General features: G+C 34.6%; 1 protein-coding gene across 1 annotated transcript in view; it reads left to right on the top strand.

Moving 5' to 3' along the window:
* Window positions 1-21,960, top strand: part of BIRC6 (baculoviral IAP repeat containing 6) — a 169,507-nt gene that overhangs the window by 79,993 nt on the left and 67,554 nt on the right. The window contains exons 34-45 of the mRNA XM_015566420.1: window positions 1,589-1,720; window positions 4,015-4,230; window positions 4,794-4,977; window positions 5,565-5,720; window positions 7,444-7,577; window positions 8,223-8,376; window positions 10,433-10,549; window positions 13,038-13,192; window positions 13,992-14,118; window positions 16,546-16,656; window positions 18,079-18,212; window positions 20,032-20,159. Coding sequence (XP_015421906.1) covers window positions 1,589-1,720; window positions 4,015-4,230; window positions 4,794-4,977; window positions 5,565-5,720; window positions 7,444-7,577; window positions 8,223-8,376; window positions 10,433-10,549; window positions 13,038-13,192; window positions 13,992-14,118; window positions 16,546-16,656; window positions 18,079-18,212; window positions 20,032-20,159 — 1,748 coding nt within the window. The remainder of the gene's footprint in view (window positions 1-1,588; window positions 1,721-4,014; window positions 4,231-4,793; window positions 4,978-5,564; window positions 5,721-7,443; window positions 7,578-8,222; window positions 8,377-10,432; window positions 10,550-13,037; window positions 13,193-13,991; window positions 14,119-16,545; window positions 16,657-18,078; window positions 18,213-20,031; window positions 20,160-21,960) is intronic.

Raw genomic sequence — 21,960 nt, 5'->3', positions numbered from 1 at the left:
CCCAGCCCCGGCTGCCGCCAGCTCCAGGTCGTGCGGCGCAGCAGGATTTGCTTGCAGTATGCCAATTAGCTGCCATCTTTGTTGGCGGTTAATTTGCATATCACACTGATTAGCCAATGGGAGGTTTAGCAAAGGTACAATCAATTACCATGTTTGTCTATTATTAGATAGGATGATAATTAGACTGGATAGCCAAACAAACTTCTGACAATCTTCCGGTCGAAGCCAGGGCTGCGAGGGCTGAGGCAAGCCACCATGGCAGCGAGGGCTGAGCCCCTTGCATGAATTTTGTGCATCTGGCCTCTAGTTTTTTATAATTATGATTATAACTTTTTAGTGATTTTCTATTTAGAGTATTGTTTTGCATGTATGGCTATATGAGAAAGTGGTTAAGTCATTCAATAGATTTTTTAAGGTCTTTCTGGGCAGAGATATTTTCACCCCTTTTGGTTTGTTTATTCAGTACTGCCAACTAGTGGTTGCCAGGGATTAGAGATGATGCAAATGGGATATGAGGATAGTGGGTGAGCAACAAAGAAGAACATGAGGGAACCTTGTGGTGATAAAACTGTTCCATATTAACTGTAGTAATGATAGATACATGAACTAACCTATGCTTAGAATTGTATACAATGAAAACACACACACACACACAAATGAGTACAAGTGAAACTGGAGAAATCTGAATAAGTTTGGTGAATTATAACATTGTCATTACCCAGTGTGATATTTTTTCTTATACTATATCTTGTAAAACGTTATCATTGGGGAATTTCAGTAAAGTGCCCAAGAGATCTCTGTATTTTTTCTTACAACTGCATATGAATCTACTGTTTTCTCAGTAAAATTGTTAATTAATGAATACATATGCATACCAAAAATATACTGCTCTTGAATGAGATTTCCCATAAAGCAAAACTAAAAAAAAATATTGTCCAAACATATTTCCCCGTATATTTAAAAATAATTCTTTTCCTTTGTTTAAAGAAAAGTCTATTAGGCCCAATGGCTTACATGAGAAAATCTTCTGGCTATTTCCCTTCTCCAATGAGATAAGGAATTGATCACTTTTACATTATGAAATAGAAAGATCTTAGTATTGGGACTTAGATGGTTTTTCTTTTTATTGCTGTTTTGTTTTTGAAATCAGCAACACAGTTAAAATTAGGTCTTTCCGGGAATTATACTCATCCCTTGGTATCCACAGTTATTGATTCCAGGACCCTGTAGATACCCAAATCTGTATATGCTTGTCACTTAGATAAAACTGCATAGTATTTGTATACAACCTACATTGTCCTGTATACTTTAAATTTATCTCTAGAGTACGTATAATACCCAATACAATGTAAATGCTATGCAAATAGTTGTTATATTGTTTAGGGAATAATGGCAAGAAAAATAAGTTCTGTATATGTTCAGTATAGGCGCAACCATGGTAATTGAGCCTAACTATATAGTGCAGGTCAGAAACAAGGTAACATTTGTACTAATTCCATTAGTGTGATATATGAATTATGTGAGGAGTATAATAATTTGTTTTGTTGCTTTTATCATTGCTATCTATAAGAGTATTTTTTTTTTAAAGCAACTTAACCTACTAAAAGCAAAACAGAAGGCTTTGGTGGAACAGATGGAAAAAGAAAAAATACAGAGTAACAAAGGATCATCATATAAACTTCTGGTAGAGCAAGCAAAACTAAAGCAGGCTACTTCAAAGGTAAGATTTTTTAATTTTCAATGTAATTATCTTAGAAAAGTTATTTTCCCTTTTATTATTTCAAATTATTTGAATAGATAAGTATCTTTAATAATGACCAGGAAATATAAGTATATGTTATTCAACTTATGATGGGGGTTATATTCTACACTTGATCTTAGCCAAAAGGCCGAGAAGCGATGATGGGGGTTATATTCTAATAAACCAATTATAAGTTGAAAATATTGTTAAGTTGAAAATGCAGTTGCTCTTTCTGCTATCTTTCTGTACTGTCACAATGGTATGCATGAATGTCCTGGCTGGTGCTCTCAGAGTATCAACAATGCTGAAATGAGAGACAAATGCCAGTTTCTTATTAGGCCATGCTCAAAAGTCATGGTCTGGTTTCTTACTGTGATGATGAAGCATGGCTACATTGATGAATTTGAAATTATTCATGACCACAGAGCTGGGAAATCTGTTGTGAACCTCACAAGCAGATTAAACAAGTGGGGAGTAATCAGCCCCAGATTTGATGTGCAACTCAAAGATCTAGAAAAATGGTAGAACAACCTGCTGTGTCCCATCACTTTGGTTTCATTGTACTGACAACCTCAGTGGGCATAATGGACCATAAAGAAGCAAGTTAAACACACACAGAAGGGAAAAATCCAGGAATTCTTTTTCTTTTTTAAATTTATCTAAATTGTTGAAAGTATTATAGATGTTCCCCTTTCTTCCTCCATTGACCCTCTGCACCCGCTTTTATACCCCCTCCCAAGGCCTCCACCACACTATTGTCTGTAGGGATGTAATATATATGTGCACATAAAATGCTTCAATGAAAAAAAATATGCAATCAATACACCTAAACTATAAACATCATCACTTAGCCTACCTATCTTAATTGTACTTAGAACATAATGTCCGAAAAATGCTAGTCACACAGTACACTGTAGAGTATTGATTCATTATTGTGATCGCTTGCCTACTAGGAACTGTGGTTTGGTGACACTGCCTAGCATCAAGAGAGAGAATGGTACTGCATATCACTAGCCCAGATAAAGATCAGTCCTACTGCTTTGCATCATTGTGAAGTAAAAAAATTGTAAATTGAACCATTGTAAATCGGGGACCGTCTGTAGTGTATTTTCTTGAAAGTGGACTGTGTTCCAGTAAATTGAAGATAAAAGACTGAAGGAAATACAGTTTTCCTAAGTAAAATCAAGTGCAATGATTTATAAAAAAAAATAAAACTAATCTAGAAGCTCACATCTGAAACCTATATGTTCATGTTGACCAGTGTCACCTCAACCAATTTAATAAAAAAAGAAACTATGTATTTTTAAACTTGTGGGGATAACATTTATATGTAGCAACCAGGTTTGTGTATTGTGTTTCTGTAAATATGAAATTACAGTTATTCCCTCCGATTTTGAAATTAATACTTGAAATTATATAGGTTTCTTTAACATCTACCTTTTATGAATTATGTTTAGGATATTTTGGTAGTGTATATTTAGGCCATTAGATTTGACCTAATGTATCCTTTTTGTAGAATTTCACTTTTCTGAAATTCTGTTATGTATCCCATACTTACTGTAAAATAGGACGTTAGGCATATTGGTCAGTATAGATTTTAGTAATCTTACTTTTTGATCTTTAGATGTTGTAAGTTTTCCGAGTGAATATTTTCAGTATCTATCTATCTATCTATCTATCTATCTATCTATCTATCTATCTATCTATCTATCTATCTATCTATCTAAAAGCCTAAGTGACCAGACTACCGGATGACTGGCTGGTAGCTATGATGCACAGTGACCACCAGTGGGCAGATGCTCAAGGCAGGAGCTGGCCTCTGGTAGTCAGTGCTCTCCCGTAGTGGGAGCGCTGCTCAGCTGACAGACGGTGCCAAACACTGGGCTGATGGCTGGTGAGTGCAGCTGTAGCAGCAGGAGCTTCACCTGCGGACATTCCCCGTGTGCCCGAGCAGTGGCGGCAAGCGCATCCGGCTGGGATGAGCAGGAGTGGTGCAGCACCCAGCCCAGGCTCGGGCTCCTTCTCGGCCTCCGGCTGCTTTGCACACTACTTTGTGCTGTACAAGATCGATTTGGACAGCAGGCTGCAGCCTGCGAGCTGGCGGGTAAGGCCTGCTAGAGCGATGCAGAGGTTCACTGATCTGCGCAAGCCAGACTAAGGGACCCCAGCTGTGCATGAATCTGTGCACCGGGCCTCTAGTATAAATATATTTGTACTAAAAGAATTTCCATTCAATAGATACTGATTTAAATATTGTAAATTTCTGTGTACAGCACTTTAAGGATTTAATTCGGTTACGTCGGACAGCAGAATGGTCCCGTTCCAATTTGGACACAGAAGTTACAACAACCAAAGAAAGTCCAGAGATAGAACCACTTCCATTTACCTTGGCCCATGAACGCTGTATTTCAGTAGTCCAAAAACTTGTCCTGTTTCTCCTCTCCATGGACTTTACATGTCATGCAGACCTTTTATTATTTGTTTGTAAGGTAAGTAAACTAATAGGCATAATTTGTAATTACAGATTTATAGGGTAAAAAAAGAATTAGGAAAAATGCAGTTTTTAATTGCTTTTTAATTAAGAGAAGTTATGTGCTTTTATTGGTTTTTCCTTTTATGCAGATTTATTGTGCCTTAAAATATTTAAAAAATATTTTGTCACTGATTTCTCAGGAGACCTGATTTATATTTTAATCTAGTTAAAGCTAGATTATTGTAGATTCGAAATGTATATAATTTGGGTATGTCTCAAACATACCTTTTTAAAATAATTAAAATAGGAAATATACCAATAAATGTCAAATTACAGTAATGAAGGGGTTTTAATTCCTTGAAGCATATTCATTGGTCATAGAAACAATTTTTAACTATTCATCCCAGTTTTTAAATAAGATTTAATGTTTGATTCATGAAATCGCATTTCTTTTTCATTCTCTGTCACCCAATTATTTTAACATCATAAGCATATCTCATTAAAAACTACAATGCTTTGATTTTGGGAAAAAACATGTAATTGCTCATTAAGTATATGATTTTATAAAATGTATTGCAGGTTCTTGCACGCATTGCAAATGCCACGAGGCCAACTATACATCTGTGTGAAATTGTAAATGAACCCCAACTGGAAAGACTGCTATTACTTTTGGTTGGAACTGACTTCAATAGAGGAGATATATCTTGGGGTGGTGCTTGGGCTCAGTATTCCTTAACTTGTATGCTACAAGATATTTTAGCAGGTTTGTCAGAATTTATTTTTCATAGGAATATGCCAAAATTAGCTTGTCATTGCTCTATTAAGTAACCTTTAAAGGGAACTGTAAATCCCCAAAGTATAAAAGATTTCTTTAATGTTATCACAATAGCAACCATTTAAATTACTTGTGTTTAATTACGTTGACTTTTGTGATAACTCTAAGTCTTTTTGGAGGAGTTTATTGGCCCCATTATTAATACCAGCAGTGGGCTGCTTACTAGTTCTCTATGGCCTTGAGGAAGGTAATCTGTGCCTTCATATATAAAATGAGAATAATAGTCTCTTCAAATGTAAAATTAGTACCTTTCTTATAAAGTTGTTTTTGATGAATAAGGGAGTTACACATTTTGTGTTTTCTCCTACTTACTAGTTTTCAGAAATTAAAGGTAAAACAATAGGTCCTAGTATTTCCTTAGGTATGTGAGGTCTCATTTGACACTGAATCTTTTATAGTTGGTAGAGAATACATGCTGTCATTCTCTAAACTGGAGGAAGAAGTATGCTTTTAATATGTTTTGGATGTCTATTTATAAATTATTCAAGCAGTTAGAACTGTTTCATTACATGCAGGAGAATTGCTGGCACCAGTAGCTGCAGAAGCCATGGAGGAAGGAACAGTGAGCGATGATGTTGGTGCAACAGCTGCCGAATCTGATGACTGCCTTCAGCAGTCTTCAGTTCAACTGCTAGAAACTATAGATGAACCTTTGACACATGATATAACAGGTATATTCTTTGTATTATGTTTTATTTCAAATATCCTTTAGTTTTTTTTTTAAATGAAAATGTTTGAAAATTAAGAATGTTAGTGAAGTATATAAATTAATATTTCTGTTTTTCTATTAGGTCTTTTTGGTCTTAGTAACAGTATCAGTTATTTTCCTAATGATTATGTTTTGCTTTGACTCTCTGAATGAATGCTCATAATAAAATACTATCTATTCATAATGTCTTAGTTATTTTGATATGGTTTGATTTGACTGTGTTGAAGAAATTACAGCTAGAAAACGTAAAGATCTTCAGTGGTTAAGAAAACAGGGATAAAGGCTCTTTAAGATTCACTTTTTGGGTATATTTGCTTCTTTTCTTTCCTTTGTTTTTCCCCCTGCTTTTTAAAAAAGCAACTGTAGCTTAGCACAATCGTTTGTGGGATACTCCCTACTTTTCAAGACTAATACCCTATGTATGCCAGATGGTGAGAGAGAGAAGCATCGATGTGTGAGAGAGAATCATTTATGTGCGAGTGGGACATCTATTGGCTGCCTCCTGCAGGCCTCCTTCTTGGGATTGAGCCGAAACCCAGTCAGTCATATGCCCTGACAGGGAATTGAACCAGCAATCTTTCAGTTGATGGGATGATGGGATGATGGCAAACCAACTGAGTAAACCACACTGGCTAGGATCATTTGTCTTAATTTTATGTATGTATGTATGTATTTATTTTACATTAACTTTTTTTTTAATTTAAATTTTTTATTGTTGAAAGTATTACATATGTCTCCTTTTCTCTCCATTGACCTCTCCCTGGCCGCTCTCCCTCCTCCCCCATTTGTTTTTCGTTAACTTTATATTCTCTCACGTTATTATCCTTTCTACCTAATAGTCCCTTTTCTAGATTAGAGTGTCTCCTTTTGTTTACATGAAGAACTCCTTATCTAATATTCAAACAATACATGCCTCTTTCAAAGAAGCTCTTTCCATCACCACCAGTAGTGTTGGAGATTGCCATCAGTGGTACCTTACATTTGATTCTCTCTGATAGCACTTACCATGTTGTAGTTGGTTTAATGTCTATAGTGTACCCTCACCTCTGAACCTCTATTAATTTTTGGAGGCTGGAAATTTGTTTTATTAACTTTCATATACTCTAACCCTAATACAGACTGGCATTTGCTAGACATTCTATAAAATATATGTTGAATAAGAGGGTGGGAATTTATGAGAAGATAAGATTTGTAAGGCATAGAAGCTAGTTAAGAGAGCAAAATACTTTCTAATTCATCTTAGAAAAATAAGGAGAATAACAATCTTATAACTTGAATCTTTTTTGCTTTTCACTGGTATCATTTCCTGAAAAATTAGATGTAACATAACGAATTTCTTATTGGAGGTAAAAAAATTAATAACATTTAAACTTTATGCAACTTGATTCAACAAGGATTAATTTCATGGTCTTTTTCCTTTGGAATTGCATTGGTTTTTAAAAATTGTGTGTTATATCGCTTCTCGGCCTTTTGGCTAAGATCAAGTGTAAAAATTGTGTGTTATAGAGTGGTATATTTGTATATCTACTAATACCTAATTGTCAAGATTAAAAATTTAGAAATTTTAATATCAATAGAAACATGTTACACACAAGTGAAATAACTTTTACTGTAATTAAAATCAATATATTGGTTAAAATTATGTTAATTACTCCACCAGTAAAATCATTTTCAATTATTTGAAGGTGCACCTCCTCTTTCCTCTTTGGAAAAAGATAAAGAAATTGATCTTGAGCTACTTCAAGATCTAATGGAAGTTGATATTGATCCTTTAGATATTGATTTGGAAAAGGATCCTCTTGCAGCCAAAGTTTTTAAGGTATGATACAAAATAGAATTCTTTGCAAATAAAACCTTTCATCTTACTCTTTTGGTTTATTCATTACTCAACAGAGGAAAGTGTACATATTTATCACCAAATTGACCCATGATTTAATGTACTCAGAATCTTTTAAATTGCTGTATAGGTACTATAGTATACCAAATGAATAGTGTAAGGAAAACTTACACCATTTTGTTAATATATCCATTAATATTATCTCATGTAAGAACCGCTAATATGCATGGGGAAGTATATTTGTGGATTATAAACAATTCAAGCAGCATTTAATCTGATCCAAGCTGAATTCATTGCAGATTTTACTTCTGTGTTAGCCTTAACTTTTCTAAAGGCTATACATGCCTAATACTTTATATTGATTCTTTTTGTGTGTAAGAGATTTTATTAACGATAGTTATCCCTCAGGTTTTAAATAAGCTATTTTTAATATTTTGTGTAAAAAGAAGAGAATATTATTGAACCATTCCTCTATATCATTAGGATTATATTTATGTCTTGGGGAATTTAAAAGATAGAATGATTATTTTGTAACCCTGTGTTGTGTGAGTTTAGATAATGTACATAATAATGTCACTCCTTCTGAAGAAGCAAAAATAAACTGCGAATGTTTTCCATTTGTTTAAGCCAATAAGCAGTACATGGTATGATTATTGGGGCGCTGATTATGGCACCTACAACTACAACCCTTACATTGGAGGTCTTGGAATTCCTGTAGCAAAGCCACCTGCAAATACAGAGAAGAATGGATCACAAACAGTCAGTGTGTCAGTGTCTCAGGGTAAGTGTGTGTTTATATCTTAAGACATATGCTGTTCTTTGAAATAAGTCCTAAATTTATATTTTCCCTCTTGAGATATTGAGCCCGAGTGTGTTCTAGCAGGGTTTAATATCACAGGTGTGCCATGAGAGTGACATTCAGAGCGGTGTGTTTCTGTCACATATGGTCCAAATTTCCTCTTCTCAAAATAACACTTAACAAAATAGCAAAATATATTTGTAATTGTGTTTGTCAGTGATTTTCCGTAAATTTGCTTTTATTTTTTAATGTTAATAATAAACTTTTGTATTTGCCAACAGAATAAAACTGTCTTGAATATTATTTTGGCACTCTTCTAGTCACATAAAATATATTATTATTATTTTTTTACATTTTGAATCAATCATACATTTATTAGAGAGTTACAAGTATAATACAGAGAACATATGTTGTCTTGATCCATTAGGTGTAAGTTGCTAATCTGATGTTATTTTTATTTTGTTTTATATATTTTTCAAAGTAGGTCATTCTTCTACATAAACACATCAGAAGGCACATTTCATCATAATCAGGAAATAAACATTAATATTAATTAATGTTCAGACCTCATTCAAGTTTCGGCAGTTGTGTCTACATAATGTCCTTCAATGCAAAAGAATTTAGTGCAAAAACTTGCAGTACATTTATCTCTTCAGTTTCATTCAGTATGCCACGGTTTAACTTTCGTGATCTTGATACTTTTGAAAATAACAGCCTATTGACTTTATAGAATGTCTTCCAGTTTGGGTTTGTATGCATTTACCTCATAACTAGATTGTAGTCATGCATTTTTGACAGAAATATCATGAAAATGTAATGCTCAGGTTTTCTTATTGCATCCCATTAGGTGGCTCATAATTTTAATTTGTCCCACTACTGCAATTTTAAGTTTATTTACTTCATTAAGGAGGTGTTTGCCTATCTTCTCCACTGTAAAGTTATTCTTTTCCCCAAGTAAAAGATTTTACTGGTTTAGCAGTGGTGGCAGAGGGGTTCGTGGAAACTATTCTTTAAAAAAAAAATTACATGTTTATTCATTTAGTTTGAATAGACCCTTGGTTTGCTGTTTTACTCAATGGATTATAATTCACTGTTATCATTATTTACTTGTTTGTTTTTATTGAGATAATATATAAATAACAAAGTTGCTGTTTTAGCCTTTTTAAGTGTGCAGTTCTGTTGCAGTAAGTCCATTGTTAGTGTTGTCCTTATTTATTTTGATGTTCAAATAGTGCCGGATTTGATCAGTGGCATCTTTTCCAAGCTGGTCTCTTGTATTTTTGTCCTGTTCGCATCTTCTTTGAGCACTTCCTTGTTTTCTGGCGCAGCGAGATGCCAAGGCTGATATTTACTTTCTCTTCCCAAGTTTGAGAATTAGACATTTTAATAAGGCAAAGCGATGTCAAAACATTTTAGAGGAGAAATTGTGATTAAAAAAACAAAATTTGATTGGTAGATAGACCCCCTACTGGGGCTCGAACCTGCAACCCAGGCATGTGCCTGGAGCAGGAATCATAGGTTGATGCTCAACCACTGAGCTGCATTGGCTGGGCTACTTATTGTTCTTTTGATGGCCATGCCCTCTTGGTGGACAAATGTAGCAGAGTGTGTATGTGTCTATACACATTTGCATTTATATTCATTTCTATGTCTATCTAGAATGCCATGAGTTCACACTGATACAACACTTAATCTAACTAATCCAACTTCATAGGCTTCATTTTAGTAGTCCCATTTGCATAGTTGTATCTTTTTTCTGACAGTGAGGAATCTGGTTCTCAGTATCTTTAACGTATTCATTTCATTACTATTACTTCACTTATTTGATCCACCTCATTCTACTTATTCACCTTTCCATCTCTGGACTTCTTTGTACAGGTATTATTACCTGCTATGGCTCTGATAACCCCATGCCTGGTTGTTCTTACATGAGGACACATATCCTACCCAGTTTTCTGTTTGGATGTCAACATTTTATTGTAGGAAGTAGGACATTAAAAAAAAATATATTTTCATTGGTATTTTGGTTTTTTTTTAGCCCTAGATGCTCGTCTAGAAGTTGGACTTGAACAGCAAGCAGAACTGATGTTGAAAATGATGTCTACCTTGGAAGCAGATTCCATTTTGCAGGCATTAACAAATACATCTCCTACATGTAAGTAAAAATCGTCATTCTTAGAGTATTGCAAAAATGATTAACCTGCTGATTATTTTCAGGTGTAGCTAGCAAGGACAGTTTTCTAAATTTGATGTCTGATGTGAGTCTGAATGGGCTAAATACATAGCACAGTGATGGCGAACCTATGACACATGTGTCAGAGGTGACACGCGAACTCATTTTTTTGGTTGATTTTTCTTTGTTAAATGGCATTTAAATATATAAAATAAATATAAAAAATATAAGTCTTTGTTTTACTATGGTTGCAAATATCAAAAAATTTCTATATGTGGCACGGCACCAGAGTTAAGTTAGGGTTTTTCAAAATGCTGACACGCCGAGCTCAAAAGGTTCGCCATCACTGATATAGCACTTCTCTTGCTAAATTAGTAGGAAGTTGAGAAATAAGACAAAGGATTAACAAGTTGGGAGAGTGGAGGGGACCAAAATATCTCCATGTAGTCCTCTTAAATTCAACTCAGAAACCTGAGTCATGTTTTTGTTATTGTCTTGTGAGGTTAAGTAAATTCCTGGGGAAGGCTGTTAGCTAGTTATCTGTGAGTTTATTGCATTATATTTAAATCATTAATAAAAATGGCTTTTGTATTACTAACATCTTTATTATCCTTAAAGACTAGGATGGAAGACCTAGGTAAGGATGATAGTCAAATGGGCCTAATTGAACTGTAGAATTAAAAGGATTTACTACCTAATTATAGCAAAGGAATCAAATTTTTTATAATTAGGGACAAGATGTTAAATATTTTAGGATTTCTGAGCCATATAGTGGGCATTGTAACTACACAACTCTGACTTTTTAGCAATAAAGCAGCCATTGACAACAACAATATGAAAATGAATGGGCATGGCTGTTACAAAATCAGGTGGCCTGCCAGATATAGCTGACAGGTCACGGTTTGCTGACCCTTGATGTAAAATGCTAGACTTGGGTAGATCTGCTCCTCTCAGGTGAGTACATTTGAGATAACAGCCTCTCTCTCAAAGGCAAAGATCAAGGTGAAGTACTGAGAAGATGATAATGGTTTCTCCCACCCATGTAGGCCTACGAATCACTTTACCTGCTCTGTGACATGGTGACAATGGGCTGGTCATAGCAGTTAGAAGCTAGGGAGAGCATCATGTTCCTTCAGTCAAAGGGAGTTCACAGTTCATTTTCATAAAAGCTTTGGGTGTTTTAGTTCTCTCTGTGTTAAGTTAAATTCTTTCATTGCAAACTTCATTTATTTCTTAGGAGATACAGAATAAAAGAGAAAATGCTGTTCTGTACTCTTAGTTTTGGTATTCTAATATTGTTGTACACTGTCTCCTATGTAATAATGGGGATCCCTTTTGTTTGGTCAGCCTTTCCATCACCACAGCTCAATACTGCCCAAAATAGTGCTTTTCTTTGTTAGCCATTTAAAAAAACACACAAAAACATTTATTAGAAGATCGTTTTGTAATTGGTATCAGCTTCTCAATTGTCTTTTGATTGTCATGTGCAGAACTGTGTCCTCCCCTTTGTTTCCCCCCTCCCTTTTAATATAATAACTTTCTAAATATATGAAAAACTGCTCTTAGAGTCCCTATATTTCGCGCTCCTCATGAATTATATTTATTTAATTAGTTTGATGTGTGGCTTGGCATCAGGATTTTTGGATGCTTCAGGGTTAAGAATCAATTGACTAGATTGTCCATTCTAATCCTTGCTGGCCAGCCTGTGGCCTGCCAGGTTTTACTTGTGGACCAGAGCACCCTAGAAACCTCCTGGAGAAGAGAGCACAGCTCCAGTGGGCTCATGTCATGGGAACTTCTAGACCAGTGATGGCGAACCTATGACACGCATGTCAGAGGTGACGCGTGAACTCATTTTTTTGGTTGATTTTTCTTTGTTAAATGGCATTTAAATATATAAAATAAATATCAAAAATATACGTCTTTGTTTTACTATGGTTGCAAATATCAAAAAATTTCTACATGTGACATGGCACCAGAGTTAAGTTAGGGTTTTTCAAAATGCTGACACGCCGCGCTCAAAAGGTTTGCCATCACTGTCCTAGACACTCGTGGGTGCGGGGGTGGAAGAAAGAGAGAAAGAAAAAACAGTCAATAGACTAGAGTCTAGATTATTCTAAAACTACCTTCTTAAGAATTAGTCGAGATTCTTCTTCCTCTCCCTTTTCTTTTCCTCTTATTAATTAGGAAAAAATTTAAAAATTGCTGGAGAGTAAAGTGCAAAAAAGTTTCTTTCCTTTGGTGGACAAATCCTGTGATTTGGGAGTTTCTCTGTTGATTGTCCTTTTTGACTTTCAAATAATGTGGTAAAAAACAAGTTTTCAAATAATAACAATGAATCATTTTAAAGAATACAGTTTTAAATAAAAAAACAAACCAACCCACGACCATTAATTACCTAGACATAATAATAGTTAGTTAGCAGTTCTCCTGATTTGTGTATAAAATCATAATTGTGTTTAATTTTCAGTATCACAGTCTCCCACTGGAACAGATGATTCACTTCTAGGGGGTTTACAAGCAGCGAACCAATCCAACCAACTTATTATACAGTTATCATCTGTCCCAATGTTAAATGTTTGTTTCAACAAACTTTTTTCCATGCTTCAAGTCCATCATGTTCAGGTATGACTTCAGGAGAAATGATGCATTTTTAGACATTATTAACAGCCTGATATAAGATGAAAATGACTGGGGAGAGCATTCTCAACCTAACAGGAATGATTTCTTTATTATGCTCAGCTGGAAAAATATTGGAGATGCTTTGATAACCACAGCTCTTCAGTAATAGGTTAAATATATTTTTTGTGATTCTAAGTTTTATTGATTAGATCCCACTACAGTTGACTCTTGAAAAGCACAGAGGTTAAGGGCTCTGACTGCCCCCACAACTGAAAATCACATTTAACTTTAGACTACCCCAGTTTAAACTACGAATTGCCTTATGTTGACCGGAGGCCTTACTGATAACAGTCAATTGTATTCTTACAATAAAATAAGCTAGAGAAAAGAAAGTGTTACTAAGAAAATCTTAAGGAAGAGAAACTACGTTTACATATTTATTGAAAAAGTCTGGATGTAAGTAGTTCTGTGCAGTTCAAACTCATGCTATTCAAGGGTCAACTGTATATATTATAATTTAAATACACTTGTATTTAAACACTTGAATCACCTTTTAAGTTAGGAAAGTATTTCTATTAGCTAAATTATAATTTTATATTAGGTAAATTATATATTTTAATTCACTTACGTTTTGATTCATCAAGAATTTTAAGATTGCTTGTCAACTAAATTGCAGTAACCAAAGTATTTAATAGAAAAATTATTTAGACTTAATCATAAGTATTCATACAGAAGAATTTGTTTAAATAGTATTTCATAATTTAACAGGTACTTTTTTCTTTCAATTTTGACTCTTTTTCAGTTGGAATCACTTCTCCAATTGTGGCTCACATTGAGCCTGAATTCTAGTTCATCTGGAAACAAAGAGAATGGAGCAGAAATTTTTTTATATAATGCTAATCGAATACCTGTCATTTCATTAAATCAAGGTAATATTTATTATTAGGAAAATTATTCTCATAGCATAAATTATAAGCTTAAAAGGTAATGATTAGGTTAATATATACTTGGTCATAAGGGTTATAATGTTTTTTTTTTTTAAAAAAGATATTTTTATATTTTTAGTGATTTCAGAGAAGAAAGAAGGGGAGAGAGAGATAGAAAGATCCATGATGAGAGAGAATCATGGATTGGCTGCCTCCCGCAAGTTTCCCACTGGGGATCGAGCCCACAACCTGGGCATGTACCCTTGTCAGGAATCAAATCTGGGACCTTTTGGTTCGCAGGCTGACGCTCTATCCACTGAGCCAATCCTGCCAGGGCAGTTATAATGTGTTAGTGAAAGAAAAAAATTTTTATACACTGACTTAATAATTAGCAGGAAAGAACAAAAGACCTTTATATTCTCTTATCTGTATTATTTTATGCCTGTGTGCAACTGAAATTGACAATGTTCCATGAATCTTTACATTGGATTCCCGTAATGTGTTATCTTGATTTGCTTTTAGGGGAATCGGTAAGTTGGAGAAGAATATTATTAATTTGCCATAGAAGTTGTGTTCATTTTTTCTTGGCATATGCAAGAATGTGGAAACTAGAATAATATCTTCAACAGGAATAGAACTAGCCTTTATATCTGGCTATAAGAATTTATTTAAGAAAAGTGAAAATGATCTATTTCTGGTGCTTTCTCCCTGTGGAGAGGTATCCTGTATCTTACATGGCTCTCACATGACCTGTTTTTCAGCCTCACTGACAGCAACACTGGGTCATGGTCCCACATATGTTTGCATTGTTTCACCAAGACCAGCCTGACATTATTCAGCTTTCATCTTTTCCTTGCATTAGTAATTATTATCAATTTTGCTCTCATCTCTTTGAAAATTTGTTATTGTGAAAAATATTAAATAAGAGTAGATAGGAAAGTAGTGATTCCTTACTATCATCACATATCTGGTTAGTATTCAAACTGACAGTTGTCTCAACTTTTATAATTTTTTATAAGTTGAATTCGGATCTAAAATAGGTCTACGCATTGTAGTTAATTATGTCTCTTCCTTTTAATCTCAGTAGGTTTCCTCTGTGTCTTTTTCATTCCCTTATAAAGTCATTTGTCAAAGAAATATGGTTATAAGTTTCCCAAGACTCCTGGGTCCTGTTTCTTTGTGACTGTATCTCCACTATGTCCTCTGTACTTCCCGTAAATTGGTAGTTATTATAAATTGTAATAAATTGAAGCTTGATCTGATTTGAGGTTTTGAAGGCATTTTATAGGTTGTCTGTCTTTATAACAAGTATTGATGTTTAATGCTTAGAGTCATTAATAATAATTCACTAGATGTTTCAAAATGAACATTGTCTAAGTCTGTTATTCCTTCTTTATTTATTAGCTGAAATACTCCCAGAAAGAGAAACTTCCTTTTATATGCTATTATGTCACCTTTTGATGTGAAATTTTGTTTAAAAAAGGGCAGGAAAAATGCTAGAAAATTTTTTCTTTTATACAATTAGTTTTAAAAATGAACTGGTTCACAGATAGTCTATATTCATAAGCTATAAGTTTCTTTAATAAATATATGAGTTTATGGACTTAAACATTTTTTTTATGCTTCTATTACAATTCTCATCTTTTTTTATTTACAGAAAAGGTCATACATACTTTATTTTTTAAATTATGTTAAAAATTTTTAAAATTCTATATTGTGAAAGTAGCAATTAGAATTCTTATTGATGCTGATATTGTGCCAGTTGTGGCCCGTAAGAGACTCCTTTTTCAGTTATTTTCTGGGGGGAGAGGGGTGTGATTTTAAAAAAAGAAACGATTCTGTTTCTGTTAACTTTTAGGATAATAGATGCCCCAGACCCTGCATTTCCTTCCTGAGGTCTGGAATGATCCATTTTTACAGGGTGTTTTAAGAGCATACTTAGGCACTCTATTATGTTTGTACATTTTGAATAACTATTTTGGCTTCTCCAGCTGTTACAGGTGCTTCTTATCTGGGCCTTTCAAGCAACCTTACTGCTGTTTTACTTTGTGCTTTGTTGGGAAGTTACATTGGTTTTCCCCATCCTTTATTTCTGATAAGCCTTATTATTTTCAATTTTGTGTTTTGCAGAATGTGATGATTTTTAGTAAAACACAAATTCTGTTTCAGTAGAAATGCCTGTAGTTTGGAAAAAACAATAAATTTATAATGATAATTTATGTGTCATGGACTGAGCTTTATACTTAGCCATAAAATGTTATTGATGCTTAATGCTTTTGTTCTTTTTAATGGGGAACTCTTTCATTTGTATAGTGACGTTAGATAGTGAGGTGATTTAAAGGAATATTTTTGAATTCTGTTTGTTTTTAATTCTGAGTAAACATTTGCTTTTTCTAAGTAGAAATTTTCTCCTTTCTTTTCTCTGCGTAGCATCAATAACTAGTTTCCTCACAGTGTTAGCTTGGTATCCCAATACCTTGCTCCGGACATGGTGCCTTGTGCTTCATAGTCTAACGATCATGACGAACATGCAGCTTAATTGTAAGTAAATATTTATTCTTTTAAGCCTATTCATTACTTTAAATCTCTGACATATACAATATTATTCTTGCTATCAGAGTCTTTAAAAAAAACTTTCTAAGAATTGATATAGTTTTGACAATTATTGAATTTATTTGAATATGTATCTTCTGAATTTGTTGCTATATATTGTATATTTTGCTTTTTTATGTTGATAATATATTCTCCTATAAGTGCCATTATAAATTCGTCATATTTTTTCCTTCTAAAATGTAATAGTTATTAAAATAAAATTGGTTACTTTTAGAGTAGAAAGTCAAATATTTAATACTTATCTGTGTTTTATGTTAATTATTCTATTAAAGAGCCTTTAATTTATAAATGATTTATTCATTAAAATACTCATTAACATATATAACTAGATTTCTCAGTTTTTGTTTTTTACATTCAAAACCTATATTAACTGAACACAATTTTTCTCAGGTTCCAATGCCCTATTAAGTTGTTTTCTTTTCACACCCCAATCCCTTTTTTACCATTGTAGTTACTATAGTAAAATAATTTCTGAACACTCACAGAAAGGAACTTTTAGTACTTTCTGTGGCTTTTGTTTCCTCCAAATCATGAAAATACTCCCCTATATTATCTTCTGTAGTGCTTATGGTTTTCCATGTTTAATTCTAGGTTTTTATTTGGCATTCTTGAGGTAGTTGTGAGGTAGGGATCAATGTTCGTATTAGAGGGTGTGGTTTAGCCATTTGTAAATTGAAATCTTTATTCCAAGGGACATATGTACTACTTTCAACATAAAGATAAAAATAAATCTTTATTTCATTTGTAGGTTATTACGAAAGAAGGGTGGATTTCTTCCCCATTCTGTTTGGATTTAATTTTATAAATAGAAAGCTCTGTGACATAGATAAAAATTTAAATCATTGCTTAACATGAAAATTCCATTTTCTAATTTGGAATATATTTTCCAAATATGGGATCAAAAGCATTACTATATGATGCTGAAGATAGATTTTTAACACAAAGGATATTTTCTTCAGTTCAGAAAACTGGTGTATCAGTTAACAGTATACAACCTTGAAATAACTGACATGAAGAAATGAGTAGTTTTTCCCTCAGTTTATTATAAAAATCTGGATTAAAATTTACCTGAAAAATAGATCTCTATTTCTGGAAGAGAGATAGGTTCACCAGTAGTACATTAAGCATTTAGTTATTTCTTTTCCAGTTGACTGTACGCAGAACAGAGTATTTTTCACAATTGAAGTAGGAGAGAGGCAGGAGATCTGTGGTAGATGAAAACAGAGAATGAGTCCAACTCAGTTAATTCAGATCCTTTTAATTACCTGTAACAGCCAGGAATATGTTAGTTTTCTTTACAACTAAAAGATATCAGATACTATATTTTCATTGTTTCTTAATGTTTTATAGCTGGTTCCAGCAGTGCCATTGGTACTCAGGACAGTACTGCCCATCTGTTGGTTTCTGATCCAAACCTGATTCATGTTTTAGTGAAATTTCTTTCTGGCACCAGTCCACATGGAACAAATCAACACAGTCCACAGGTAATATGAATTTTGAAAAGCAGTGATAGACCCATACTATAAAATTAAAATGTTTGTAAAGAAAAACTTTAATGTACCTAAATATGTAACATTGTCACTGCCATATATTAAATGGTAGCCTTTGATGTATCAGTGTAATAAAATATTTTGACTTATTAATAATACTAGGGGCCCAGTGCACAAATTCGTGCACCTAGAAAGAAACTGGGCTGCGAGGCTGTGGTAGGCATAGGAATGAGTCTTGGCCCATCCTCCATGCCCCCTTCCGGCCCCTCCTGCCGTGGTCCCATGTCTGCCAGCAGCCCCACTCCTGCCGCCGTCACTCCCACGTGCTGATAGCACCGGCCCTGCTCGCACCCACTGATGGCGCAGGAGAAGGGGGAGATGGAGAAGCCCTTGGGCAATCATGGCCGGCAGCTGCCACTTGCACCTGTTGATGGCATCAAGTGATCGGGACCGGTGCAGGCACTAGCAGCAGGTGGAGGCAGCAGCTTAGGCGCCAGCTGCAGGTGTGGGCAGGGCTGGCGCAGGCAGCAGGTGCGAGTGCTGGGTGGGGCCACGGTGTGTGGGAACAAAGAATTTTCAGTAACCACCAGAGGCTCACCCTGATGACAGCGATTGGCGCCTCACCTTGGTCTGGCTCCCCTGCTCACCCCCTCCACCATCCTGCCATGGCCAACGCTGCCATGTTCCGCACATGCCCCCTGGTGGTCAGTGCATGTCATAGTGACTGGTTGTGCAGTTGTTCTGGTGTGCGGTTGTTCCAGTTGTGCCACTGTTCAGTCTATTTGCATATTAGCCCTTCATTATATAGAATTAGTAGCTATATTGAAACTGTATTATCGGGGGTAGTGTTTTTTGTTGTATTTTTGGCATTGATTTTGTATAATTTAAGCAATATTCTGAATAAATACCTGAAAGTCAGGAAAGGATTTCAAAAATTTTGGAATTAAAGTTTTAAAAATTTATGTATCATTTGTAATGACTTTTATAAGAATTGACAATTCATGTAATTTACTTATTTTTTAATATTAGCTATTTTATTTAACAAAAAAATAAGATGTATCGAACTTAGAAACATTTTTAGTTTTGCAACAGATTTCTTTTACATCATGTTGATTTCTTGCTATATTGTACTACTTTAAAAATATTTATACTTTATTATATTTCTTTTTATAGAAAAATAGATGTAGTGTTCATATGTAGTATTCATATGTAGTATTATGGAAGTTATTCAAGATTATCTTGCAGTATTATCTTTTTTATCTTTTGTTGTTAATCTTTACCCTATGATATTTTTCCACTGATTTTTTTTTTTTTTGAAAGAGTGGGGGAGGGAGAGACACACAGAGAGAAACATTGATGTGATAGAGACACATCAATTAATTGCCTCCCCACCCAGACCTGGGCCAGTGACCAAGCCTGCAGTTGAGGAACATGTCCTTGACTGGAATCGAATTCGGGACTCTTTAGTCTGAGTGCCAACACTCTATCCACTGAGCCAATCTGGCTAAGGATACAGTGTTATCTTTTAGTTCTTAGCTATGTACTAGGTCTAGATACTGTTCTAGGTGCTAGGAATAGTAGTAGTTACCAAGACCATGTCTTACCTTCTTGGAGGTTAAATTCTGAATCTGAAATTTCCTATTTATGAATATCTAAAAATGAATCAGTTTCCTGCTATCACTAATAATATTTTTGTTCTTCAAATGAAAGTTACACAGTATAGTATTTGATTGAACACTTGATACTTTTTAAATGAATAATTTCTTAAATGGTATCAGTAAGCAGTTTTCAATGAAATTTTATTTCTTTTCAGGTTGGGCCAACAGCTACACAAGCTATGCAAGAATTTCTGACCCGATTACAAGTGCATCTTTCTTCAACATGTCCTCAGATATTCAGTGAATTTTTACTCAAGCTAATTCATATACTTTCAACAGAAAGGTATATTTTAGTGTTTACATATATTTCTTATGTGTAATATATATTACTCCATTTTTTTGAGGGGTATATTTGAGAGGAGATAAACAGTAGGATATTAAGATTAAGGAGGTTACCGAAACCAGTTTGGCTCAGTGGATAGAGCGTCGGCCTGTGGACTGAAAGGTCCCAGGTTCGAGTCTGGTCGAGGGTATGTACCTGGGATGCGGGCACATCCCCAGTAGGGGATGTGCAGGAGACGGCTGATCGATGTTTCTCTCTCATCGATGTTTCTAACTCTCTATCTCTCTCCCTTCCTCTCTGTAAAAAATCAATAAAATATATTTAAAAAAAAAAAAGATTAAGGAGGAAGGGCCTGGCCAATTTCTCTCAGTGGTTGGAGCGTCAGCTTTTGTTCTTACCAGGAGAACATTTCCTTCTCTCTGAGTGGTGGAAAACAGGAAATGGTGTTTGAGGATTTGTTGTTTTTGTTCAGACACTAAATACATGGTGTCTTTCCAGTATCATTTTTCTTACCTGACATCAGTTGATATTCTACCATTCAGCACTATACTGACACTACACAAAGTTATCACCAAATTCACAGGTTTAACTGCTCAGTTCTACAAGACTGCTCTCACTTCACAGGATAGTTGCAAGTGCCTGGTCCCCAGCTTATATGTAAGTTAAGGTAGATTATGATAAAAATAAAAAAAAGGGATGTATATTATAAATTGAGGCCAAGCACAATAATCAAATTTAGTTAATAAATAGTAAGCCAGTAGTGGAAACAAATGAAATCATCAACTTAATCCAAAAAGTATGTAGAAAATAATTTTTAGAAAGGATCAAAGACTAAATAGAAAAATAGCAAAGTGATAAATTTTAGCCCACTATATCAATAATTACATTTAATGTAATTAAATCATAGTCTACCTTAACTTACATATAATTACAAAAGTGTATTTCCAATTTCTCACTCATATGTCAGAACTTTACAACAATAGATTTTCAGTTTCTTTCTTCTGTCTTTTCTCCTGTCACATGTTTGCTTATGCTGGAAACACAGAAATATATTCATATAGTTTTTTGCTTTAGATAAACTCATAGCCTTTAGGCCAGCCGTGGGCCAGACTACGGCCCACGGGCCAGATCTGTCCCATTTGAAATGAATAAAACTAAAAAAAAAAAAAAAAGACCGAACCCTTTTATGTAATTATGTTTACTTTGAATTTATATTAGTTCACACAACAATCCATCCATGCTTTTGTTCCTGCCCTCCCGTCCAGTTTAAGAACCCATTGTGTCCCTCGAGTCAAAAAGTTTGCCCACCCCTGCTTTAGACATTAAAGTGAATAGTATTTTTTACCTGGGAAGAGACAAGACTCTTCTAGGGTGATTAGTGTGAATATTTGAGTCACTCTTTTTAGCAATTGAGTTGGGTTTGGGTTTTGTTGTTGCTGTGGTTACCCACACACATACAATTCGGCTATAAATTGAGGGATTCTCACAATTCCTCAGGTTTGCTAATTCTCTAGGACAAATTGTAGAACTCAGGAAAAACATTTTATTCATGTTTACTAGCTTATTATAAAGTACACTAGAAGCCCATGGCACGAAGATTTGTGCAATAGGCCTTCTTTCCTCTGGCTGTCGGCTCCAGTTTTCCTCCAGCACCTGGGACTCAGGCTTTTGGTCCGGCCGCAGCGGAGAAGCCACGCCTCTTCAGTCTTCAGTCTTCACTCTGGCCGGAGCCTTCAGTCTTTGTTCCGTGCCTGTGTATGCAAATTAACCACCATCTTTCTTGGGTTGATTTGCACACTCA

This window comes from Myotis davidii, unplaced genomic scaffold, assembly GCF_000327345.1.
Source record: "Myotis davidii unplaced genomic scaffold, ASM32734v1 scaffold238, whole genome shotgun sequence".
Classification (NCBI taxonomy): domain Eukaryota; kingdom Metazoa; phylum Chordata; class Mammalia; order Chiroptera; family Vespertilionidae; genus Myotis; species Myotis davidii.
This window is presented reverse-complemented; position numbering and strand designations above follow the sequence as displayed.